Source organism: Polistes dominula, unplaced genomic scaffold, assembly GCF_049000335.1.
Source record: "Polistes dominula isolate Pdom_NZ unplaced genomic scaffold, Pdom_raw_medaka contig_23, whole genome shotgun sequence".
NCBI lineage: Eukaryota > Metazoa > Arthropoda > Insecta > Hymenoptera > Vespidae > Polistes > Polistes dominula.
In genome coordinates, this window is record NW_028300963.1 from 2,137,826 (window position 1) to 2,165,067 (window position 27,242).

The window sequence follows — 27,242 nt, forward strand, 5'->3', positions numbered from 1 at the left end:
AATATACAAATATTACTTCAATAATAAAATTAATATAACAACTATCCTTCTTTTTCTTTTTTTTTTTTTTTTATTTTATCAAAGAAAAATATTTCCAATGCAATGACGAAATATAAACTACGATCAACCACGAGTCAAAGAATATGTTACAATCACGTGAGGTTAAAAGATCAAGAGAAATATTCTTATAAGATAACTTTAGATTTTTTATTATCAAAGTTGAAACGATATCGATGACCTTTTATGAATCCAATTCGGATAACATAACAGTAATAATAATAATAGTAATATATATAATCGACTTTACGATAATTATATCTAATGAATATCAGTTTCTTTAAATAATCCTTTAAAATTCGATATTAAAATAATTATATTTATTTATCGTTTTGATAATACTAGAACAAAGGTAAAGCGCATTGTAAAATACATATATATGTATGCGTTATAAACCAATGGTATAAGATCGTCCATTTGGATTATGAATAGATCCTACAATTGGTTCACTAACACACCATTCATACCAAACATTTTTGTTATTGCATTTGCGCCAAAAATGCAATACTATTTTTTCCCTTTTTCCAACCGAATTGGTTCCTAATATATAATAATAATAATAATAATAATAATAATAATAATAAAATGTACATTCTTATAATTATTAATCATCTAAATATATAAACAAAAAATTATCAAACTTAACAGTACAATTAATAATAAATAAATGAAGATTTTCAATTAAACTCACCTTAATAGGAAAGAAAATAGGAAACCAACTAAACATTCCTGGACTATGTGTACTTGGTTCTATACTTAAATTAATATCATTGTATAAAACTGCTTCGAAATAACCAGAAAATCCATGAAGTATACAATTTTGTTTCACGTTAAAAGTCTTCATCTCGTATCTATTATTATCTATAATTTTGTCTATTAACAGAAATATATTCGTTATTTATGTTATTATTACTATTATTATTATTATTTTAATATATACTCATTAAAAATATTTCTATATTAATTTTGTTAACATTACTTACCTTTATTTGGATGATAAAATGTAAATAAAGGTTGAGGCTTTGCTATGTCATACTTATTTTGTAAATGAACTACATAAGGCGTTTCAAAATTTACAAGAGGATGTTTGTCCTTATCTTTACATTGTCGTACTTCATTATACAATTTAGAAGATTGTACAGGACCAATAAACGAAGTATATGAACATGGAATACTGATACCATCATCTGAAAATAACTTCAAATATGAAATATGATTTTACATCAATGAACATTTATTTTTAGAAATAAATCACATTATATTAATATTAATATACCTTTTAAAAATCGTTGAACACCGTCCAAACATTCAGGAGAGAGTTCATTATCACCAAAAGATCCAAGCAGCTCAGAAACAAGAATATCTGCTTGTTCTGGAGCAGTCCATTCTCTCATGTCACTGGATACTATGGTTACTACGTCTCCCCATAACTCTCCTTGAAGAGCAAGTAGACTTTAAAAAAAAAACAAAAAAGAAAATATGAATAATCAATATTTGAAATACTTTGTTAAAATTATAATATATGTTCTCATATATATCAGATTATCTTACGTGTTGACAGCATTTGGGTTTTTCTCAACTGCGTATACTTTAATCTTTTGTTTTGTCAATTCGGCAGCATTTAATGCAGCACGTACAAGTGGACCTCTTCCAGCACCAACAACCATAATTACCCTTTAACATAAACACGTATATATTAATCAAGTTCATACGTTGTAATAAAAATTAAATGATACTTATATATACATATATTTATATACATTTTATCCAATTGAGTTTTTCTGTTATAATTTATATCTTTTATCGCTTCAACCATAGCCAATTGATATTGGGTATATTTAATGGGATCTTTTTCAAATATTTCATATGTCTGGGATTCAAGATTATCCATCAATGGTTGTAGTGGGCATTGTAAATAATCTTCGTAACCACGTGCGAATCGTTCTACTGGCCCATCTATTTGACAATTCTATATCAAATTTATATTATTAAAGTGTGATATATATATATATATTTTTTTTTTAATCATTCTATTTATTTAAAAATTTTTGTAACTTCTTACCTTCCATAAAAAGTCCAAGTAATTGTGATAAAGTGATATACTACTGTATCGGTTTGCTCCTGTTAATATGAATTGTGTTTCCAGTATAGCAAATTTCTTGATTATCATTTGATGCGCTTTGCTTAGCACTGGATATCCTTTTTTATTTGTTATAAATAAAGTTGTTGGCAGTATCAAACATCTCACTGGTTCCCCAAGCCATCTATCTATCTGATATATTTTACATTAATTTATCAATAATATACTTTTAATAAACTGAGTGTTATATTAATTATAATTGATCTCTTCACATTTGGTTTAGATTTATACAAAGAAAAGAGAAATAATCAATTAATTATAGTTACCTCTTCTGGTTCAGGAAGATCATGACTTATAACCAAAGCAATTGCTAATTTCTTTTCATAATCGCAAACTGCTCTGAAACTGTTCCACCATTCCCAAGAATTTTCAACAGCAACATCTTCCTCTCCTCTGTACGAAAGTGCTTGTTTCAATGGGTTTTCCATAGGAATTTGTACCCATATCTAAATTCATAAATACAATAAAAAATAATAATTATATTCAGTTTAACTTATTCACATATAAAAGATAAAATAAAAGAAAAGACTTACTTGATAATTACAAGTACCTAATAATTTATTGTTTATAATTCTGGCAAGATTAATATTTCTTTCTATGCCACCTATTAATTTAAGCATAACTCCTGCCAGTCCTAAATGAGTAGCCAATGTTAATTCTTGATTTAAAGCTTCTTCACTATTTTTCCTATATATACTATCTAAAGCATCGACTTTTATATGAGGAGATATTTTTCCAATAATTAAATTATTCCAATCTATAAAATAAATATTGTATATTAATAATTTAAAGATTTTTATATAAAAATGTGTAATATTATTATTATTATACATACCAGGAGTACATAATACTAAATCGGGTCTTGTTAATGGCCCTGGTCGATTTTTGACAACACCAGATAAAAATTCTCTTTTAAATAATGGATGAACAAGTGGTATACATATAAATTCAAATCTATAAAAAAATTAATTAATTATATGTACATATACATTATAGTATATACATATAAATATCATAAAAATATTATAATAAATATATTTGTAAAAGTATACCTAGATGTAGTTGCAGTATGCAAGCAAGTATTTAGATCCGGTACAGAACATAGATCTAATCCACATGAAATTGGTCTTTGGTTTGTCATTTTATTATAAAGTGCAATAAATGATTTTAACCTTATTTCTTTTTCAATTGTTTTACTAGGAGCGCGCGAAGCCGGTGCGTTGCTACGTTGATACACTCGTGATAAGTGAAACAATTCGGAATAATTCGGAACAATTCGGAATGGTTCGGGACGATTCGAAATACGTCGGAACATTTCGGAGTATATCGGAATGGCGGAAATTTTTAAATGGCGTTTGCGTTTTATGCATTTACAAAGATTTGTTTATTTATTTTTACAGTCGTAATTTTTGTTCAATTTTAACAATCAAAGGCTTATTTGAAAGATAAAGGTTTTTCACATAAAATAATTATTCAATACTTTCGAAGAAATTTTATTTTTTTTTTTACAAAAATCGTGGTTAAAAATAGGTAATATTCAAGATTAATTTTTTTATTCAACTAAATACCTATTTTGATAATATTTCACAATCAACTCATGTACAAAACTTTTATCTTTCTAATGAATCTTAAATACTAAAATTGGGTAAGGAATATGACTTTTTAACAAGTAAGGATGAGTAAAATCGCCAGGCATTTTTAATTCATTTTCTCCACGCCTGTTTCTGAAGTCACATTGCATACGTTTGAATAGCTTTACTTGAACATTTAAATTATTAAATACCATCTGAAAATAGTAATAAATTTCGTTATCTTTATTAAAAACCTATATACATTAAACGTATGAAATATGCCCATAATATTTTATACATTCACACATTTTCTTAAAGTATAGCTTTTAATTTCATATTTATTACACACTTATAATCAATCAATCTTTTGATTTCTTTTTTCTTTTCGGTGTAGTAAAATCATCTAGATTATCTGTAGATAATCTTTTATGTTTAGAGATACCATTTGCTTCCACTGCAGGTTCCACCAAATCATTTTGTATGCTATCGGTCTCATTAGTCCCATTTGGAAGATTTACGGAACTACTAAATTGAAATACATCTAAACCTTCGGACATTGTCTGTAGACGTAATTCACGTGATTCTTTTTTCAATAACTGCTTTTCTTTTTGTTTACTCTTATTCTTCTTTTTCTTCTTTAATTTTGCTGTATTTATTTCTGTATTATTTTCTTCATCGTTAATTTCCATAACAGATTCGTCTTTTTGTTCTTCTTTTTCATCTTCTTCCTTTACACTAGAAATTTGTCCATTAACTTTGGGAATTGGATCAGTTTCTTGTTTCTTCACAGGACTATAAATAAATAATAAAAATAAATAAATACAATTAAAATAATAAATATATTTTAAATAATAATAATAATAATAATAATGCTTACCAATTAGTAGATAATCCAATTAGTTGTGCTAATCTATTGTATGCACTTCTTGCATCTTTAGAAAGTACAGCTTTAGTCCTGTATCTGACTAATTTTTCCCCGATAGTTTCCCATTTCCAAATTTCTGGTAAATGTTGTCCATGAATTGTGTGCAATAGAGTAAGGAACAGATATACAAATTTCTGATTAATTTTAACATTAGAATTTTCATTTGAAGTTAATTGTTCATCTTTGGATTCATTGGCATTGCATAGATCTTGTAATAGATTTATACTGTTTTCACATAATTTCTTTTCCATTTTAATTCTATTCTTGTTCTTCGTAGACTCAGAACGAATTAATCTATTATTTCTATAAAAAATAGTTAAAAATTCTAAAGCTTGGCCTCTACGAAATGATCTGATCGTGTTCAAATCAAATGCATATTCCACCTAATAAATAAAATATAAATATTATCGATTGTATAATTATTTTCCATTTGACATCATCATTTATTATTTTTTCATAACTTACTAATAATGGTGCCAGCTGCCAATTTCCTTCCCAAGATTGTTGTAACAGACTTTTGAAAAGAATACCTGGCAAAATGCAATCTCTTTTCTTGAAGAAAGCTGTTAAGTTAGTTTTATAAATGTCTACAAATGTATTATCAGGCAATCCAACGTATTGAACGCATCTTATAAGAAAAGCACAACATTCAGCTAATTTGTCTCCCATTTCTTGACAAACAGAAGCAGAACGTTCTCCTTTCTCAATTAAAGTCTGAAAATAACATAAATATTAATTACTTCTCGTCCAACAACATTTAATATCACTTTTATAAATAAATAAGTACCTTTAAAATGATTGTTAATAATTCATTATCGACTCCCTCAGTATCTCTAAATTTTTTAATACTCGATAATTTCTTTAAACAAGCTCGTACTCGATTCTCTAAAGGTTTCTGATGTGGATCCTTAATACAAAATTCCAATAAAGCAAAAAGTGGAACAAGCATATCTAAAACAACAGCCATTGCTGGATTGCAATCTAAATAAATTTCTAATAAATCTGTAACTCTAGCTCTGAAATGGGTTAACGTTTGTGCTGATTTTTCTTGTTTCTTCGATTGTCCACGACGATTTTGACGAAGAATTTTAAATGCTGCCGCTAATGATTCGTCCAATCGTTTGCCTTCAGCTTCGTCAATCTTATCTACGTCCATATCTTCATCGTTATTATCAGGATTAGTACCTCCTAATGCTTGACTCACAGCAACTCGTAACATATCTGTTACAGTTTCATCTTCATCTTCGTCTTCGTCTTCGTCTTCTTTATCGCAATCCATGTCACTTTCATCGGAGGAATCAGTTGTAGCTTCTGTATTATGTTCTTCAACATTATTCTCCTCATCGTTTTCATCATCCTCATCAGAACCTGAAGATTCTTCATTATCGTCACCGTTCATAGACAATGGATTGGTCTCTTTTTTGATATCCAAGACCTAACAAATCAAATTAAAGTATTAATATAAAAATTTAACTAGTGTTAATATTTTTTATATTAAAATAATATTTACAGATAATATTTGGGACATCGAGACGATGTACGGACAAATATGTGGAAAAACGCAAGTAACCAATGAACGCATCAAATGACTATTTTTAGATAAAAGAGATAACAAAAGATCTATCACAACTTCTACCCATTCCGGTTCATCTTTTAATTTTTTATTATTATTAGATTTAGATTTCTTTTTAACTCGATCGTAACAACTTTGTAATTCGTTGATAGACATAATTGCTACTTCCGGATCTGAGAAGAGTTGTAATCCCATGTGTAAACACATGGTATGAAATATTGGTATAGCTTTTGCATTGGGATTATTCTCTAATTTTTCTATTAAACAAATCGCTTTTTTCCATGCTGCTTCTGATTCCTCGCTCAATGGTGTCCGTAATTTAATATTCTCACAACTTAAATCTGTATTTAAATAATGAACTAATTCACTTAACATATTTCTTAAGTCATTCAATTTAGGCATCTTATGATCCAAAGCACGATAGAAACTATCTTTAAAATGTTCTGCAAAAATAAATAAATTTATTTCATTTATTTTAAATAAATTAACAAAGATATATATATGTTATGTCATAATGAAAATTAATATTACTTACGAATAAGTTCTACACCAACTTGTGGAACTTCGCAGAAACCAAAAAGAAACAAAAACTTCAATTGATTCAACTTCCAGTCTGGATCTGATAGAATTGCTGGATGATTTATTAATCTAAAATCATAAAAAAATACAAAATATATTATTAGTAAAAGAATTTTATCGTAAACAGAAATAGATTTATAAATTAACACAAATATGTTTCGTGTTACCTCGTTAATAATTGAACAGCATAGATTCTTTCAGAATTTGTCCAGCTTTCTGTTTGTGAACGTTCTCTTTCTTTAGGAATTGTATTCTCTATAATGGTTCTATAGATATTTGATAACTTTTTAACTCCATCAGCATTTAAATTGCTTGTGATCAATTGGATTATCTTGACACCTGTTTTTTTTCTATCATTAAATCACCAGGGTACAAGATCAGTTTTTTCAATACATTTATCTGTATTTTTGTTTTAATATCTTTGACACTTGTTATTATTAAACTTAATAAGTCTTTAAATGCTACAACAACTTCATCGTTGTTATTTCTCTTTAAAATAGAACATTTTTTTAACATATGTTGCAAAAAATCTGAGGATAACAAGGATGGCAACACTGTTTTATCATTTAAATGTACAAGTAAGTGTTTTAAAATTTCAATGGCAACGTATTCATGTGTTTTAGATGGCTTTTTAAATTTACTGTCTATGACTAACCAGAAATCGGTTACTAAATCAGTCGCTGCCAATTTTTCACAAAATAAAACGAATACTGGATGATGGCAAGATTTTATCCTGGGCAAATCCTAAATAACAATAATAATAATAATAAATTATGAAATAAATCATGCAAACTATTTCCTTCAATTATGTATGTGTATACTTACTGTTAATATATTCACAATATTGTTTATGTTTTCCTTCGTGATGATATCATTGGAAAGTAAATATTTTTGTAAAAAATCTTGATTCACAAGTGCTGGAAATTTATCTCTGATAATTAATAAAGCATAAAATGAATCTAATGTTTGTTCTGCCCAAGGCTTGCCAAATTCATTTTCTATTAATGGCCAAATAGATTTCTTCACAGAATTTGCGTCAAGTTGATTTATAAATTCTATTAAAAAGGAAATGGAAACGAAAGATAAATAGCTTCGTTGTTTTCCAGCATTTAGAAGTATTTCCACTACTTTTGATTGAGTGTTGTTTATACTATTCAAAAGTAATTTTGATCGTATCAATGCACCGCAAGTTAATATACGACCCATATATACATCAGCTTGTTCCTAAAATAAAATAAAAAATGTACTTGTGTTAAAATTAAATATTGTACATATTGAACTAGCATACTAAGAAAAATTAAAGAATGATAATTATATTATTTAATCGTATTTGCATTACACTTTTAGCGTTGCTGTTTACTGGGTGTAATTCTGTATCCATTGTAGTTAAAATTGTGTCTATTGAAACATCAGAATGTATAATTAAGAAAGTTGTTAAGGTACTATAAAAACCCTTCTTGGCATATAATTTTGAGGATCCCAATCCACGTATTAATCTCGTCATAGCATATTTGTATTCTTTGTTATCATTTACATCCTAAAAAATTAATAAGTATTATTTATTAATTTCATTAAAAAAAAAAGAAAAAGTTATACATTAACACACATGAGCTAATATTTTTAGGTTACTTACAGAAGAATGTTCGTGCAAATGTTTTAATAACGTAAGACCACCTTCACGTCTCACTGCATCCTGTTTATTTATAATTTTCGCAAAACTATCAAAAATTGTTGAATTCATTTTATCTACACTTTTTAATTTAATATCACGTGAAACATCTCGAGCCATGTGCGTAGTGCCGAGATCCATCTTGTTTCTTTACCAAATACTACGTTGGTCAAGAATCTTACCTAAACAAAATTCTTTGTAATATTAGTTAAAGATATTAAATGTTTTATTAAAACAATATAATATTTAATAAACGATTTATAATTTTTCTTTATTTATTATAGATATATTAAGTTAATTTAAGAAATTATAGATATTATGTTTTAAATTTGCATATAGCAATACGCAATGATCTATATACATGCATATATAATATACTATCGTTACGATATTAATTCATAACATAAACATTAATTAAATAGTAACTAAACAAAATACTATCGAAAACAACTATTTATCCGAACTAATCTAACAATGAAATTAATTGTCTTTCACTGTATATGATTTTACCGATTTCGATTTTTTTATCCTTCTTTTATTTTTTTTATTATTCTCTAGATAGTACTAAATAATTTACTAGAAAAATTTCTCATGAATTATTGACGTTTAATGTATATTATTCTGAATGAATATTAAAAAAAAGTGTTATAGTAGACAGTACTTGTTGTATCCGTAATGCATCTAAACAGTTAGAACAGTGCCATCTTTAGCACAGTGACTGGCTCGACCCGCGCAGTTGTGAGCAGTTCCTTGCATCCAATATGGCAGGTCGAGGTGGTTACGTTGATCCGAGGCAAGTATCGGTGAAAATTTGTTTGTATACATCAACCATTGAACTTATTTTAAATAGTGTTGTTATAAAGTTTCATTGATTAATAGTTTCTACGATGAGTATAATTATTTCTTCAAATATCCACACGACTTTAAGGTTAAGTGAATTCATATTAGAGTGCAGCACACAGCATCTCGCGGACATAGTGTCTCAGAACACGCGGCTTTATTTTGGCCGGTTCTGTATCGGTGGATATAAAATGTGCCACTGCAAATGGACATCTCTAATTAATTTTGTTTCTTACAATAATATCATGGAATGATTTTCAACTCGTTTTATGTAGATATGTTTAAGTACTTGTGTCTAATAACGCAGTGCCCAATTCAGTGTTAGAGACTATAAGATCATAGTACTAACAAACATTTACTTTTAGTGTTATCATTATTACTTATCTAAGAACTGTAGTATCAATAGTAACGTTGTGTTTTTCGTTCATTTCTTACATTAAATATTTATTTCTTACTTCATTAATATTATGATGCAACAATTATATATAATGAACATTAGATCAATTATACAAGAAATAATTATAATTATCTATTTTGCAATGTCTAATTTAATGATTAAAATACGTTGTTTTATAATTAGTTTAAATACAATGGGATATTATTATTGTTTATTTTGTATCGAATAATGAAAATATTTCTTTTCTTTTTTTGTTCTACAGAGATTACGGTAGCAGTTATAGAAGTAGAAAACCATTACCTACTGAACCTCCATATACTGCATTCGTAGGAAATTTGCCCAATGGAATTGTTCAAGGAGATGTTGATAAAATATTTAAACAGCTTAACGTTAAAGGAGTCAGATTAGTGAAGGACAGAGAAACTGATAGGTTTGTATTTTGTAAAAGTTTTACAAAAGTTTATTATCTATGTTATAAATAATCTTTTAAAATTATTTATATAAATATCATTTACAGATTTAAAGGATTTTGTTATGTCGAGTTTGAGGATTTGTCTGATTTGGAAGCAGCCTTGGACTTGGATGGATCTGTAGATGTAGAAGGAAGTATAATCAAAATTGATGTAGCCGAGGGTAAAAGAAATGATCGAGGAGGTGGCTTTGATAGAAGAGGAAGGGGAGGACATAATAGCAACAGTGGCTTCAGAGGCCGAGAAGGTGGCCATAGTAGATTTAGTGGAGATGATTTTGGTAGCAAATCTATCTATACGAGTAAGCGTTGTGCCAAGCATAACGTGTGCAATGATTTTTTTGTGTTTTTTATTGTAAACGTAGATTTTGTCATTTGGTAATATCTTCATTTTTTTGTTCAAAAGATTAAGAGAAAAAAAAAGCTTTAATTTTTCTAACCAATTTAAATACTAACTTGTCGATTGTCCATAAATATCATAGCACTCAACTCGTATAATTGTATAACTACTTCATTCTTGATAGAAAACAAATCATTAATAACATTTGCATATTTATCAATTGTTTACTTGTCTAAGGTTTAATTGTTATATTTACGTTTGATTACTCAATCTAACTAGTAGATAGATTGGCTAATGATCTGTTGTATATGTTATCAAAATTTAAGAAATAACTTTAAAATCTATAAGAAAAAAGAATTAGTTACTACATAGCTTGATGAAAGTTTTAATATTTCAATGAACGAAAGGAAAAATATTACATTCTCTTTTTATTCATATCTTTGGATTTGTTTTAATATTATTAACATTTTAATAATTGTTTGTAGGATATAATGACAGAGGACCAGGTGGTGGCGGTGGAGGTAGGCAAGGAAGTGCATGGGATTCAAGAAATAACAGAGGCAATTATGGTCAGTTTAATGATGACTCTAGTGGAGGTAGCAGGGAATGGGGTAGGAATACAGCACCAAGATCGTACAGTGGTAGACCGATGTCACGTGGAATGGGATCTGATCATAAACCATTTAATGATGAGTCAGATATTAAAGACCCATCAGCAGGTATTTCATTTCATTTCAATATAATAACTCTTGCATAATACATTCTTTCTTTTTCTTGTATTAATATCAACGTTCCCTAATATGTATAGGTACAAGTCGTAGAAAACGTTTGGTGCTGGCACCAAGATCAATTCCAGATCCTGTAAATGCTATTGCTGAATCGAGTAAATCAAGTTCAATTTATGGGGGTGCTAAGCCTCGGGAAGAAAAATTAAAAGCTAATGAAATCGAGTAAAATATAAACTAATTAACATCTTAGTTTCCACTTTCTTAATTATGGAGGAAGAAATTTCCCAATGAAAAAAAATAATAACAATATTTCAAAAGCCAATGTAAGATGATTCTCTTATAGTTTTTCTAAAATGAAACAGAAATTTCTTTTTAAAAACTAAAATAATAATATATGGAATCGTAATAATTTTTATTTATCCCCTTTAATGGGAAGAGTCTTCCCCAAATAACAATGTAATCACTGTAGGGAACAATTCAATAAGATTTCTTTAGTTTTCACAAGTTTCAATAATTTCTTTCTCTTTCTTTTTTTCTTTTATTTTTCTTCTTTTCTTTTTTTTTTTTTTTTTTTGGAAAAAAATCTATATATATATATATATATATATATATATATATATATAAACTTCTTCTTACTAACACCTTCTATATCTTATCTCTTTATATAATGCAAAATTAATATCAAATTATTAACCTTATTGGAATAATATTATTAATAATAATAATAATAATAATAATAATAATAATAATGAAATAAAACTAGCGTGTTAAATAAATGTGTGCAAATAATAATAATAATAATAATAATAATAATAATAATACAATGTGTATAATGTGCATGCAATAATAATAGTTAATATTTACAAACAAATTATTGTTAAATTTTTTAAAAGCGATATAGTATATATATATGTATCTCATTGTTCATATCACGTCATGTAAAACATTCTTATGTCGAGTATAATGATATCGAGGGTGTTGGGGTATAAATTATGTAAAAGTGTGCTTTAAATATGATCTAATAATACACATGGCTGCTGTTGCTGCTGCTACTGCTGCATCTATTCATAAATTTTCCCTATTGCAGTAAATTGTAGAGGCGTATTTATTTTGCTATTTTTATTTATTCTTTTTCAATCTTCTCTTAACTTTGCACATTATTGCAATCCTAACTTGAATAATAATAATAATAATAATAATAATAATTTTATGAAGAAATCGTAATGAATTGTTTATTACGTGTCATTGCATAACAAATGTTCAAAAAAACAATATTGCACGTTAGCTTGTAAAGAAAAGAAGAAGACAAACATAAAATAAAAATACAGAAAAGAAAAGTAAGGAAAAAAGAAAGAAAGAAAGAAAGAAAGAAAGAAGAAGAATAAGAAAAAGATAGGTCAATAGTTAGTAAAAAAAAAAAAAAATATAAAATGTGAATGCTTGGGGAAATTTACATACATACCGTTGAAATGGTGGTACGTACCATGGAGAACGTACCAAATTATTATATATTAAATATTATCTAATGAATGAATTAATGAATTAATTAATCGCGCTAACAATAAAAACGTCGACTTGAATTTACAAGGATTAAACATCAACGACGATTATCAGATAGTAATGGATGATGAAAAAGAAAAAGAAAAACAAAAATAAAAAGATACAAAAAAAATTATATATTATAAATTTATGTAATGATTAATATTATGTAAACGTATGCTTGTATATGATAATATTTCTTGAATAAAGTAGCTGTTTTTGCCTCGTAATCTTGTAACGTATTGAAAGTAAGAAGAAGAAGAAGAAAATTAATGAAAAAAAAATATATATTGTGTAATTTCGTTTGATTTAATGTGAATGTCATTTAAAATAATTATTCATATTTCTTGTAAACTATTCCCTAAATGCTATTTTAATGTTTTAAACTATCTAAGAATATTATGACTTCTTAAATAAAGCTATCTCTTTCTCTATTATTAAATATGTTTCTCTCTATTACACACATTAAATATATATATATATATTTATATGTATCATGTGTGTCAATATTTTGATAAAATATTAATTAATTAATTCTTTCTATTCCCTCAATTTATAATTCAATTTAATTCATATTTTAATTTTGTTCATTTGATACTTTTAAAAAATTACCATTTTTTCCTTCATTATCGAGAATTAAGTTATTTAAGTTTAATTCTTTGAAAATTCAGTGATTAAATATTCTCTTTCCATTTAAATATCATAAATGTGTGATTAAAATTTAATATAATAAATATTATAAATAACAATTATAAAATACAATTTAAAATATTAAGTAAGTAAACTTTTTCATAGAAATGACGTCACTTTACATGAATCAATGCATTGACCATTTTATTTAAATAATTATATTAATACGAATTTGTTTTATACTTGTTAACTGATATATGTAATATTCTTTTTATTTTTTTTAATAAAATATATAATTTTTTATTAAAAAAATATATGTCTATTAATTAATTGTGTTGTACCGGAAACAAATGTAATTATTTTTATGGCGGTTTCATATGAAAAAAAAAAAAAAAAAATTAAAGAAATTTTCAATAATAAAATATTGAAATAGAATTTGTAAATGTATCAATGAGATATTAATAAAATATTATTTATCGTCTAATTTATAATCTATTCAAAATTATATTTACTTTTATTCGTTAGTTGTTTTAAAATTCTATAAAGTTTCGTTTACATGTACATGTCGTTCTAACCTATTGCAGCGTCTTATTCATTATTGTTCATTATTATAATTATTTATAAACAAAATTTCTAATTTTTCTACAAATTTGTCTCCTCTCATTGCAATAAATTTATTTAAAGTATAATTCAACGAGATGAATTAAAAAATAAAAGTACATTTTTAATGTCGGCGAATATATAACCTAACAAACACTGCATGTATTAAACTAAATGATAAATATTTTGAAGTGTTTGATTATTTCTTTTTAAATATGGCCAAACATCATCCAGATTTAATCTTTTGTCGTAAACAACCGGGTGTTGGTAAGTTAAATTATTATTTCTTAAAGTATAATAAACAAATGCATTATAGAAATTATAAATTATTATTATTTTTTTTTTGTAGCCATTGGTCGTCTCTGTGAAAAATGTGATGGTAAATGTGTTATTTGTGACTCCTATGTTAGACCTTGTACTTTAGTTAGAATATGCGATGAATGTAATTATGGATCATACCAAGGACGTTGTGTGATATGCGGAGGACCTGGTGTATCAGATGCATATTATTGTAAAGAGTGCACTATTCAAGAAAAAGATGTGAGTATATATATATATATATATTTAGTAATAAATTAATAATATCAAATAATATTAACAAATGTGTATTACAATTAATTATATAAATTGTTTTCAGAGAGACGGTTGTCCTAAAATAGTTAATTTGGGTAGTTCCAAGACGGATCTCTTCTACGAGAGGAAAAAATATGGATTTAAAAGAAGATAATTTTGTTTTATTATAAGTCGTCAGCAATATTATTAAGAAATAAATGTATTTCTTTTTTTTTTTTTTTTAAATATATATTATGACATAATAATTTTCTTAATGATTTATATTAAACAATAGGACATGATAATAATATTTGAATTATTCATCAATGATTTCACATCTGATAATAAGATAAAACTTAAAAGTAAAGATAAAGATGTATTACATATTATTGAATATATATATATATATACATAAGATAATTTCTATAAATAGACATTCCTTTTTTAAGTATATCATTCGTTATTAAATTATTCCCTGATTGCTTGTAATATATTTTTTATTTCAATCACATTAAGAAATATTTCTATGCCAATTTTACTAATAAATATATTTTCTACTTTGCCATACTTCATTCGGTATACAAGCATGTAATAACATTTTTTTTCTATTATTTTCTATAACAACTTTTTACAATAGATTGTAAAAATAGATTCAATCTTTCGGCTTCATTATTATTATTATTATTATTATTATTTATTTTTTTATTTTCTTTTCGTTTAATGTTAATATTTGTCTACATTGCAGCATTCATCAAAACTATAGCCATTTAATAATGGATACAAAATAACATATATAGGCATTTTGTAAATGAAACAATATTTTACAAAATGTTTTCGTTGTTTGTAAAATAATATATTCTCTTATCGAATATATTTATTTATAATATAGAAAAAGCAAAATAGTAAAAAGCTATTATTTATTGTAAAAAGCAGCAGCAATGTAGTTATCATCTGTTATGTGTATTCTCTATCCTACCTATTATCTTATAAAGAATATATATTATTTAATATAAAAGTAGTTTTATTTGTTTTTTTTTCTATTTTATATCATATAAGAGAAGTACAAGTTTAACATTATGATAGAACTTGTATTTCTCTGTGACTGTTAACTTTGTTATTTGAACTAACATGATGGATAGATATATTTCCTGAATTATTGACATATAATCTAATAATTTATCAATAAAATAAAATCTCTCTATTGAATTATAAAATATCCCATAACCTTATTTAAAAAAAAAAAAAAAAAAAACATAAAATGCATTAGTCCTTAATCGCAAATATTTCAAATGGATGGATTACGTCAAATTCATCAGTGGAATTATTTGATAAAATCATTTAATATAAATTAAATGATAATGTCATAGGAATGTTATAGTTCCATTATTGAATTTTAATAATTATAAAGTTCTGTATAGATTTCTATTAACGAAAGAATAATAAAACTATTTTTATGTATTCTATATTAAAATGCGATTAAGTTTCTTTATCATATAATTTTTATATTCTTATCATCTATATACTTTTATATTGTGTATATACACATTATTGATTTTTTTTATACAAAATTTGCTTCTCATCTACGTCCTAATCTATTTTTTTTTTTTTTTTAATCAAATCCCAGTTGTAATATATGTTTAATTGTATATAGTAAATTCGTTACCATATAAACTACTTTTGTATATATATAATAATAATAATTATTATTATTTCTATTATAATTATATAAACAGCAAGGGCTGTTCTTAAGCATCAATACGTTTAGTAAATAATAAGCATTTACTGGAAGTATAATTATTTATATATGTATATAACATGTTAATTTTTTTAATATATATATATATATATATTTGTGTATGTGTTCATCATGTTTTTTAAACTGCATTAACACGATACAGTTAACTCCATTTTTAGTAAAAAATATATTTTATATTATTTTAAAAGAAACAACATTTATGTTGTTAAAATTAAATTTTAAATTATACAATTTTGCAAAACTATTTAAAATTCATTGACACGCGTAAGGGAACTGTTATAAAAAGAACTGAAAGAATTTTATATAAATATATTATTAAATCATTACGATATTGATATACGCGTTTTAAAAATAATAACATACAAAAAAATATAACTTCCTATCGATATAAATTGATTTCAAATTTTACAATTATTATTAAGGAAATGCAATTATTCAATATATATATACATAATCAACAAAATATTATGTAATAATAAAATAAATATAAATGACAGAATTGTTTCCTCTTATTCGATGATTTTCTTTGTATTTAATAAAAACTTTAATAAAACAAAGAAAAAAGTATTAAAATGAATTGAATTGATTAATTTTACTTCTAGAAAGATTTATAAATAAATGCATAGAAGCGAGAGATTCTGAATTTCTTTGAAAAATAAAATCATTACAGGTACTTTGATTTATACATATATATATATATATATATATATATATATATATATATAGTTTATGTAATCAAACCCTATTACAAAATGATTGTATGAAATATGAAAAATCTTGTTCTTCGTCATATTAAAATAAATCGTTTAAGAGTAAACATTCATTTAAGTCAAAATATTCATGATTAATAATGTTAAGTGTCAACGAATAAAAAGTGTAAATTATTTAGTTAACGTGATGCAATTGCATAATTACTTTCTACTAATGTCTGCTTATGCTTCCACCATTCTTGTTTTACCTTGTTAATTAATTTACGGTTTCTTGTACTTTTTTTCCTCCTAGACGTCAATAAAAATATAGTATTTATGTTACCAGTATCAGCTGGTTCTCATTTTGTATCAATTATTGCTTCTTCTATAGATAGAATAAGAGAAATAAATATAAATGCATACCTGTAGTAACATACAAATCAATTTTGATGATTAATTATATCATTAGTAATTAACATACCTGGCAGTGATTGCTTCTCATCTAGATAAAGATGAACTTGCTACAGATCGTCCACTCACTGCAGATTGCAAACTCAACATGGATCCCCTTCATCGAACACGAATGATAATAATTAATTTTTCAATTAATTTTCCATACTCTTTTATTACATATAAATATCATGTAAATATACCTGTAATGTACTGATGGTAAAGTTTCATAAAAGTACATAAGTTGTGCCTTATGAGAGCTTATCGAAGGTAGAAATTCTCCTTGTTCTTCTTGATTCTGCCATTGTAAAATGTAAGTTCCTGCAACCTGCATTATATGTGTACCCTAAAAAACAAACGTTTTATATTACTTTTTTTTATCTAAATAAATTCAATATATTATAAAGAACAAATTGTGAAATACTTGAATGCTTTCTCCATCGTGGCATACAACACTTGGTTCTACTTTAAAGAAACCTTCTTTTGATTCTTTTGAAATAGTTATTTCATGATCGCTAGATGATGTCAATTCTGAAGTTTCTGTAATGAAATTTATTAACAATTATATTATAATCATTAAAACATTATTATTAATTATTATAATAATATTTTTTACCTGTAGAAGGATCAATATTATAATCTTTTGGTTTATGCAATACAGTAAATATTACATTGTATCGCATAACATCAAAGTCCCATGTAAGAACAGCACCTGGATCATCGCATTGGATTGTAACTTGATGACTTTGTCCACGACTCAAACTGATTGAATGGTACAAGCTATGTTCATGTTCGCAAGCTGTATTCTCCAGGTCAACTTTATATAAATGTTTTGGCACTACTCCCCCTTCCATTATATAGGTCTGTCATTTTGAACAGATGATAAATAAATTATTAAAATCGTTTGATAAATTTGCAAAATATTTCTTGCACACTACAGCTAATAATATAAGCCCATCAAAAAAATGTCTTTAATCGGAAGTTCTTTTATTTGTATGATGTAACGTACGGTTCTTATTGATTAAATGTTTGTTTGTTTTTTTTGAAATAGATTTGAATTAATACTATTTAGGTCATATATACGAATCTATGATGAAGTAGATTACTGAAACTAAACATAGTGCACCTTTAAAAGTACATGAAGTGTGGTACATCACAATTTAGATTATTGTTTATACATTTTGCATTGATTCGAACAGTGTAATATTTACAACAAATAGAACATTAATTTCATATATATATAATCTTACACTGTCTGTAAGATTGTTGGCTGCAGCGTCGAAAACATAATATCTTCGAGGTACCGTGAATACTTCATATATATTTTCCTACCGGTTAATAGATTAACTATTATATTTATATGTTATACAATGTTTAAATAAATCTCTATGTTTTAGAACTATTTAATTATTGTTCTAGCTAATATTTCTTCCTATATGTGCAATCATTTCACACGAGCTTGTTAAAATAAAATTTTACATATACTTTTAGTTTTATAAAACTATACAAATAATATGAAATATTAAATAACAGTGACATTACCTCAGATGAACCACCTAAAAAGTCAGGAATAAATTCTGGATCTATATAATCGCTGAGACCACCTTCCCCTTGTTCTTGATAATCCGTACCACAGTAAAATATGAATTTCTTTCTTGTATTTTCATCTGCAATAAAAAACATTCATTAATTATTAATGAATTAATAAACAGTATGATACGAATTTAATGAATCCTTACGAATGAATGTGCTAATGAGGGTCCATAATATAGGAAAACATCTGGGTGCTCGTATAATGAGTACACGTCCCATTGTTTCAGGATAATTAGCTTCTACTATTTCAATAATTTTCAAAAGTGCCTTAAAAACATTTGTTATTATTATTATTATTATAATTTAATGTTAATTCGTAAAAGAATATATTTTAATTATACATATATATATTTTGAAAATTATTAATACCTTTATACCAGGTCTCCAAAGATGACGCATATTTAAACCTTCTAGATCAATTAACAAAGACCATTGCGAAACTGGATGACCCCAAACGGTAGTTGCTTCATCCATTAAAAGAAGTCCTTCTTCGCAGATATGCAATGCCTGCATTCATAATAATAATAATAATAATAATAATAATAATAAGTATCTTTGTGTATATTGTAATTCTAATGAAAAATATAATTTAATATAATATACCAATAATAATAATTCATCTTCTCCAGTTGACTTAAGGAGACCTTTCACGTCCACTTGACCTAATCTTAAAATGTATAATGGTCGTCCATCTATAAAATAAAATCAAAATAATGAAGTATTTATATTTTTATTATTGAATGAATAATTTAAACATAACATCTTACCTTTATCAAAATGATGCCAACCACCTGGAAAATAATCTCTGATAACTTGAGGAGTTTCATATTCTTCGAGAAGTTTGTCGATTTGATGTTTTTTCCTCCAATGTAAGGATTGAGTCAACATATCCTTAGCTTTTTCTACTGAAAATTCAGTAGCCCTTAAGAATCTTAGTAGAGTTGCATCGGCTGGTACTGAACTACCCCTTAATTCTTCTATACTATGTCGCAATTGTATCAATTTGCTTTCTTGCATCATGTCTAGTTTTCCTAAATATCTTTCTATGTAGTCTGATGAGAGTTGTATCTCTACAGTATAAAAAGAAAAAAACAAAATTATTATATATACTGTTATCATTAATATATTTTTATGATTTCAAAAAAAAAGAAGAAAAAAAAAACTATTAAAAAGAAAATACTAATACCTCTATTACTAGACAACTTGTTCTCGACATTACATACTTCTTTGTCACTATGTAATTCACTACCATCACCCACATACTTCCTATATAAAAAAATGAACCATTGCAGATGTAGAAGAATGTGTTGTTGATTATATTCGCTAATATTAATCTAGGAGCAATATTAAATTTTGTTTTGTTTTTAACTGCTGCAAATTAAAGAGAAAGAGACATATTTTAAAGTATGAAACTTTCCAACAAATGTTTTCACAAAAAGAGAATAAATAGAATAAGAAGGTGCTCTTGGATCTTCACGTGCTATTCATATATAGCCCAATTTTAATTTAACATGTTGAGCACGGTATCAGTCTCTGGAGACTGATAATGAACTTTTCGTTTAGGCGGTATCAAACCCTGGGAATTGATGAGTGATCACCGCCTAAATGAAAAGCACGACAAAATTGGCTCCTTGCTTAACATGTTAATAATATTAATACCTATCATTTGCAACAATTTCATTTTACCATATTAATTTATTTTACCACTTACTCTTTTTCCTTGGAAGTTTCTTCTTCTGGATCTCTCCATGGTGCTACATACGTTACACCTTCTTCTTTCAATTGATTGATGAAATATTCTATTATTTCTTTTCCCTAAAATCATTTGAATTTAATTATTACAATTAGAACCATCAGATTAAAAATTTACAAAATTTTTTCTATTTACCTTTGAAATATTTTGAGCATATTGTTTCATCGCTAACTTTTCCATTGAATTCTCAAATCCAAAAAAGTTTTTAATATCCAAACTTGCCGTTTGTTCGAAACAAGTCCATTCCGGATTTTCCGGATGAATCTTAGATATAATTTAATAATAAGTACACGAGTAATATTAAGAAATAAAAGTCTTATAAATAGTTTACATAAATTGAAACGTTACTTACAAAGTATCTACATTTCTCAATAACGATTACTCTAGAAGAGAAACTTTCATTGTACGCCTCAATTTCTAATACACTCTTGCGTCTATTCAATACATTTCTTTGAATAAAATATACAAAGTCTACACCAATGATCTATAAAACATAAAGTAAGAATTAATCAATCAATTAAATACACATACATGTAATTTGTTTTGAAAATACATTTAAACCAAGTAATTACTTTTTTCAAAATATATGGTGCTTCAACATTTAATTTACATCTTCTTTCAGTTGTTCTAATTGCACCATCTTCACTTTCTTCATCTAATGTAACATCACATCCTACAAATACTGGTATCTGCGGACACGTTGGAAATCTGCGTTCATAGGCCTACAAATATAAAATAAATCTAATGAAATATCATAATTTATAAATTTTTATATGAATGTATAAAAAAAATTTATTATAATTTAAAGGGATAATCATCAATTAATTTTAATCTGGAACATGATATATGCATATATCTGTAGGATTATTGCATAATAGGATTTTAACAAGGACAAGTATAGGAAATTATAGAAGTGAAAGTATCACATCTTCAATAATCTTATTATGTTTTATGCTATATAGATAATATCTATATATATATATATATATATATATATATATATATATATATATATATATATATATATGTATATCTAATTTTTAATCATAAAATAGTCTAACGTGTTGTTTTGATCAACTTAGGGTTAGAAGAGACAAGGTTTTATCCTATAATTTACTTATGTACATTCATGACCAAAGTAAGACGAGCTAAATCTAATGAATATTTCATGACAGAACTATTTGAAGGCTGTATAATAATAAATATACCATCATGACAAGGGCAAATGGGTGCTTATAAACTCGAACAGGTGATTGATATTGTTGAACCATATTGACGTATTCTTCTTATTTGTCAATTGTTAATAATTCACAAATATAAAATGTTTTATATGCACAATTATACTACTGTTACGCGTCAACACGACTTAAATTCGTCAAATTTAATCACTTCACGTTATCATAAACTCTATCCACTCAAGAGTAGACGAATTGAATGCAGAAGCAGAAACTTAGTACGTATGTTCGACTACTAGGGAGCGCTTAAGACAGTGACATCAGCGCCATCTATCGACGAATTATAAAAGAGCCCCTTTTAGGTCTTTTCGTTGTTACGATCCTGAGTTAAAGAGACGGTGCCCTTTTTGGGACTTTTCGATAATACGGCACTAGATGTAAACAAAATATGCACATTCTTTTTAAATAATTTATCAAAAGAAAATAAAATTTCCTTACAAATTTGAAAAGTCTTGTCTCTTAGTTCGAACTTTAGTCTTTTACATAATACTTTGTTTCGTAAATATTAGAAATGCTATTTTCGATAATTTCATGTAAGGGTAGATGATAATAGTCCTCAGATTTATTTTTTTCTAATTAATTTTAATTATATAGGAATTATGAATAAAGTGACCTAAGAAATAAATTACAATTAAAATACGTTTTATAGGTAGAAAAATTTCGTAGACAATTATTTTAGGTACTGCAATTATTTTAATAATTACAGATACATTTTTGTGATTTTTTCGTTCTTTTTTATTTTTTGTTTTTTTTTTTTGTTCGTCTTCGTCTTTCTAATAATCTTAAAAGTCTAAATTCAGTCCTCAACCTGTCGACTTACTTATGGGAATTTTATTTTAATTACTATAATACAATAATTATACATATACATACATACATATTATAGTTACAATCTTATTTCAATTCAACTACCGACGATTCTAGTATAAATATCGCATATATTTATTTATTTTTATGTTTTAAATCCTATAGGTAACTGATTCATGTACAGACGAAGTTTATAGTACGATATTTTTTTTTTCATTCTTCTTTTTTTTTTATCATTTTACGCGTATATTAGTGAGTTAAGCGTATTCTGATTTCAGGTTGTATGCTTAGAAAAAAGCATTATGCAATCTCTCCTCTTTGTATGTCTTATAACATAAAAAATTGTTTTTCTTACAGGGAGGATGGATCATGCACTATAAAATGATTCTTTTGATGATTAATTTTTTAATAATTCGTATGTCCGATTATTTTGTATTATTTTATTTTATTTTATTTTATTTTATGTTATATTATATCGTAGTTTTTCTGTATGCCTTTAAAGGAATTTTTGTTTTGTATTATTTCTTATCGAGACAATATGATTGGCAATTTTTTTTACAGCAAATGGCAAATAAAAATAATAACATATATATATATATACACAATTATTTCTCTTCAAACTTTTTCAAAAATTTCTTCAGATTTTCTAGTCGAAGTTAGTAACAGAAAATTATGATATTTAACTGTTACAATATATTATTAATTAATTATTATATTTATTTCCATCACTGTCTTTTTCTTCAGTGTTACATCAGTTGTTATATAATTCTTCTTTGTTTTTTTTTTTTTTTTTTTTTTTTTTTTTAATGAAACTTGTGTGTCATGGTTATTATTTCTTTCTTTCTTTCTTTCACAATATTGTAGAAATTACAAAAATATTTACTACGGACAAGACACTAATGATAAAAGGTCTATTTTATAAAAGAATGATAGCGAAATGAAAATGTTTGTTTATTTGTTTGTTTCCGTATTAGTTGTTTCTGTATTAGTAAAAACAAAATTATTATTATTATTATACATATATATATATATAAATTTTTTTGTAAATGATATTACGATGAAATGTATTTTTTTTTTTTTTTTTTTTTACATATTTTATAACGATGAATTCAAACAACATTGCACAAAAATGTGAACAATTCAAATTTACAAATTACGTTTTTTCAATATTATATAATAGAAATCGGAAGCACTTATGTATATAATAACCTATTATTATAATTCCTCAAAATAATCTTGAGGTTTTCCTACATAATTAACTTGATAAATGTGATATATAAATATAAAATATATGCATTGCATGTTGCAAATATATATTTTTATATTATACACACTTATGCACTTTCGCAATGTTTCTAAATAAAATAGAACTTAAACTTGATGAAATTCACTTTACTCTCTGCTCGTTAAATAATTCAAACAAATGATTAATTTTAATGTACAATTTACAATTAAATCTATGTACTATTTTTACTTATTAATAAATATTCACATAATGATTATCGCGAGATATTATCTATGAGACTAAACTATCATTATGTAAGAAAATCAAAAAATTATAATTCAAATATTTATAGTTTAGTATGGAATGTGTTTTTGATTAACGAATTATAGTAAATTCTGAACAAACAATCGAACTTAAGTTCTTTTCAATTGTAGAGCCTAACAATTGTGAACACGTCTACAACTTCTTATATAACATGTAAAAACGTATACTTACCAACCACATTATTTTGGTTGAGTATCTTGTGTTTGTTGCTGCTGTTGCTGTTGTTGTTGTTGCTGTTGCACTTGCTGTGGGTGAACTTGATGTGCAATAGTTTGAAGTCTAACTTGACTGGAACCTGGACTACCTCTTGCTGTGGTAACAATCGGTTTTCCTTGAACTGGTGCTGTTTGTCTTAACTGTGGGTTACCGGCAGTAACTACTTGAATAGTTTGCTTTAAGGAAGCTGGAGCTACTGGTATTACTCGAGTTTGCAAAGGAGATTTGGCTAAAACTACTTGACCTGGTTGCGAAACAGTTTGTCCCGTTGAAACCTACAATTAAACAATAAAATCAAATATTTTGATATTGGAAATAAAGAACATTTATAAAACGCGCGAGTCCGATGAACTTACATGTGTAAATTGTTGCATAGTAGATGGCTGTACATGCTTCATTACTTGTTGAATTTGTTGCATTGTCATGGCAGTCGGTAAAGATTTCTGTTGAACAATTAGTTGCGTTTGTACCCCACCTTTAGTAGTAACTTGAGCTAATTGCGCTACTTTTTGAGCTGGCAGCTTTCTCTGAGCTATAATTTGAGGATGAAGTGCCAACTGTCGAATTTGCTGTGGTGTAGCAGTTCTCACACCAGCTTTTACCAAAGTAGCTACCGGTGCACCGCTAGCTGATGTACCCGCTGGCTGAACTTGTAATCCAGTTTGCGCAAATATTTGCGCTGGTGTAAGCCCAGATTGAGTAGGTACTTGAACTTGAGCTACGGTCTTATTAGCTTGTTGCTGTAAAGTTTGCCTCTTTATTAAAGCTGCCATTTCAGTCTCTGATACTGCCCTTGCTACTGTTTGTTTTCCAACACCACCTTGAGCAGCAGTCGCAGTAGCAATACCCTGTTTCATTAATGTTGCTCTTTGTTGTGCTGCAGCAGCAGAAGCAGCTACTGAGACTTTTTGCCCGGCGACTCCTTGTGCCTGGATAACCTTCAGTTGTTGCTGTCTTAAAAGAAGTTGCTGCTGACGATAATATTGAAATTGGGCAGCTGTAATAGTCTTGCTACCAGATGCCGAGGCTACGGTAACGCCGACTATTCCCTTAGGTGTCACACCTGCAGAACTCTGAGCAGCTGATACTAAACCAGCCGTTGCAATTCTCTGAGCTGCTTGAAGATTAGATACACTAACAACAGTTGGAGTTGCTCTTACGTCTTGCATAGTTAATGCACCACCTTGTCGTGCTTTAACTGTTGTAGTGACCATCGTCGTGGCACAAGTCGTGACACTGTTCATTGTTGTTACAGTCTTCATAGATGTAAGAACATTCGTTGCTACGGTCGTCACTACTTGTGCCAATTGGTGCACCTGAGGAGGTGTATTATTCGATATCGTTTGTTGCGATTGTTGCTGTTGCTGCTGCAATTTAATTTGCTGTTGCTGCTGTTGTACCTGTTGTTGTTGAACTTGTTGCTGTTGTTGAGCTTGTTGTTGCTGTTGTGCTTGTTGCTGCTGTTGTTGTTGTTGTTGTTGCAACAAACGTGCTGCCGCTTGCTGCTGTTGTTCCGCAGTTAAAACCTAAGTAATATGTTAATAATAATTAATTATATTTAATTAAATACAAAAAAAGAAAGAAATTCATTGAAGATACTAACAGCGTGCTGCTGCTTTAGTTTTTCTTTTGCTATTCTATCAGCTCTTCGTGTAGCGACTTCTATCGGTGACAGTGGACTGTCATATTGAATGTTACATTCAGCTAGAACTGCTGCATTCGTAGGATTCTTCATCAAAGGATTTACTAATAAAGGTTTAACGGTAGAATTTCTTTTGTTAGAAATAGACTTGATCATCTCAAATCTCTGGCAACACATCATCGTGAATGAGTGATTTTTATCTTGATTATATAACTGAGATGTTCGCATCGGCCTATTCGTTTTAGTTTGTTGCTATAAACATAATATATAATATAGTATATAAGAAAATGATTACATAACATTAAACATTATTCTTATATCATCAGAGAAATAACTTAAGTTTACCTCAGAGACTTGAGGTATTTTATATACGCCTTTTTGTTTCTTTTGTTTCTTTGGTGTTGTATCGTAAAGAAGTTTCCCTTCTTCTCTAGGAACAACCACGGTTTCGTAACGATTTTTACATTGTTTAGATGACCTGTATATTCTCGAGGTGTTAGTAACAATATCTGCAACCAAATCCCAATTTGGAGTTTGTCCAGGAGACACTATTAGCAAATTAAGAGGTAAGCCTTGATAAAATTGAATCGCTTGAAGCAATGCCCAATCCTCGTGTATTATCCATTCCAACATGTGTTGGTCTTGTTCGACAGAATTTTTTCGTCATATGCGATGGTTTTATACCACTAGGCATTGATATAGTAGGTCTAACGATTTCACGATATTTCTGGAACTTCATATCTCTACGATTTTTCAAAGACGTTGATGGTCTATCGAATAAGGAACGAGGCGCAAATACAGATTCCTCTTTCTGTCGCACCTTCATCGGACGTCGTCCTAAATGAATGATTTCGTTAGAATTAAAACAATAATTAATCTTTGACATTAGACTTTGAAATGCGGAATTAATTGAATATTCTTACCATCTCGTTCATTTATTCCT

General features: G+C 27.0%; 6 protein-coding genes across 7 annotated transcripts; 2 read left to right on the plus strand and 4 right to left on the minus strand.

Moving 5' to 3' along the window:
• Positions 1-362: 362 nt before the first annotated feature.
• csul (protein arginine N-methyltransferase 5) lies at positions 363-3,457 on the minus strand. Its single transcript, XM_015318950.2, is given in 12 exon segments — positions 363-573; positions 576-597; positions 749-930; positions 1,041-1,244; positions 1,334-1,509; positions 1,609-1,731; positions 1,818-2,026; positions 2,120-2,329; positions 2,464-2,643; positions 2,731-2,954; positions 3,033-3,151; positions 3,250-3,457. Coding segments are annotated over 12 exon segments (1,866 nt in total). The 5' UTR covers positions 3,339-3,457; the 3' UTR covers positions 363-445.
• A 217-nt stretch (positions 3,458-3,674) lies between these two features.
• On the minus strand, positions 3,675-9,145 carry Mybbp1A (MYB binding protein 1a). Its single transcript, XM_089172570.1, is given in 12 exon segments — positions 3,675-4,560; positions 4,646-5,076; positions 5,159-5,407; positions 5,481-6,128; positions 6,204-6,709; positions 6,802-6,914; positions 7,013-7,196; positions 7,199-7,589; positions 7,671-8,069; positions 8,185-8,382; positions 8,479-8,696; positions 9,025-9,145. Coding segments are annotated over 11 exon segments (3,729 nt in total). The 5' UTR covers positions 8,656-8,696; positions 9,025-9,145; the 3' UTR covers positions 3,675-4,127.
• Positions 9,146-9,154: 9 nt separating this feature from the next.
• On the plus strand, positions 9,155-13,057 carry eIF4H1 (eukaryotic translation initiation factor 4H1). Its single transcript, XM_015318679.2, has 5 exons — positions 9,155-9,307; positions 10,014-10,181; positions 10,269-10,522; positions 11,046-11,279; positions 11,369-13,057. Exons 1-5 carry the CDS (start codon positions 9,276-9,278, stop codon positions 11,512-11,514), a joined length of 834 nt encoding a protein of 277 aa, XP_015174165.1. The 5' UTR covers positions 9,155-9,275; the 3' UTR covers positions 11,515-13,057.
• Positions 13,058-14,002: 945 nt separating this feature from the next.
• Positions 14,003-15,868, plus strand: Phf5a (PHD finger protein 5a). Its single transcript, XM_015318677.2, has 3 exons — positions 14,003-14,324; positions 14,407-14,597; positions 14,695-15,868. The coding sequence occupies exons 1-3, from the start codon at positions 14,273-14,275 to the stop codon at positions 14,782-14,784; spliced, it is 333 nt and encodes a 110-aa protein (XP_015174163.1). The 5' UTR covers positions 14,003-14,272; the 3' UTR covers positions 14,785-15,868.
• Positions 15,869-17,364: 1,496 nt separating this feature from the next.
• Positions 17,365-22,952, minus strand: retm (real-time). Of its 2 annotated transcripts, XM_089172586.1 has the most exons (17): positions 22,059-22,952; positions 21,423-21,572; positions 21,203-21,334; positions 20,986-21,114; positions 20,809-20,912; positions 20,284-20,363; positions 19,865-20,167; positions 19,701-19,789; positions 19,467-19,604; positions 19,244-19,364; positions 19,047-19,171; positions 18,755-18,832; positions 18,121-18,367; positions 17,929-18,044; positions 17,708-17,850; positions 17,536-17,622; positions 17,365-17,439 (listed from the first exon to the last, which is right to left on the minus strand). In XM_089172586.1, exons 1-16 carry the CDS (start codon positions 22,119-22,121, stop codon positions 17,553-17,555), a joined length of 2,088 nt encoding a protein of 695 aa, XP_089028712.1. In that variant the 5' UTR covers positions 22,122-22,952; the 3' UTR covers positions 17,365-17,439; positions 17,536-17,552. The 2 variants fall into 2 exon arrangements, with proteins under 2 accessions (XP_089028712.1, XP_015174162.1); XM_015318676.2 differs by lacking the exon at positions 18,755-18,832.
• A 142-nt stretch (positions 22,953-23,094) lies between these two features.
• LOC149032506 (uncharacterized) lies at positions 23,095-27,068 on the minus strand. The gene is made up of 4 exons (XM_089172585.1): positions 26,645-27,068; positions 26,261-26,551; positions 25,014-26,183; positions 23,095-24,932 (listed from the first exon to the last, which is right to left on the minus strand). The coding sequence occupies exons 1-4, from the start codon at positions 26,930-26,932 to the stop codon at positions 24,621-24,623; spliced, it is 2,061 nt and encodes a 686-aa protein (XP_089028711.1). The 5' UTR covers positions 26,933-27,068; the 3' UTR covers positions 23,095-24,620.
• Between the last annotated feature and the right edge of the window lie 174 nt (positions 27,069-27,242).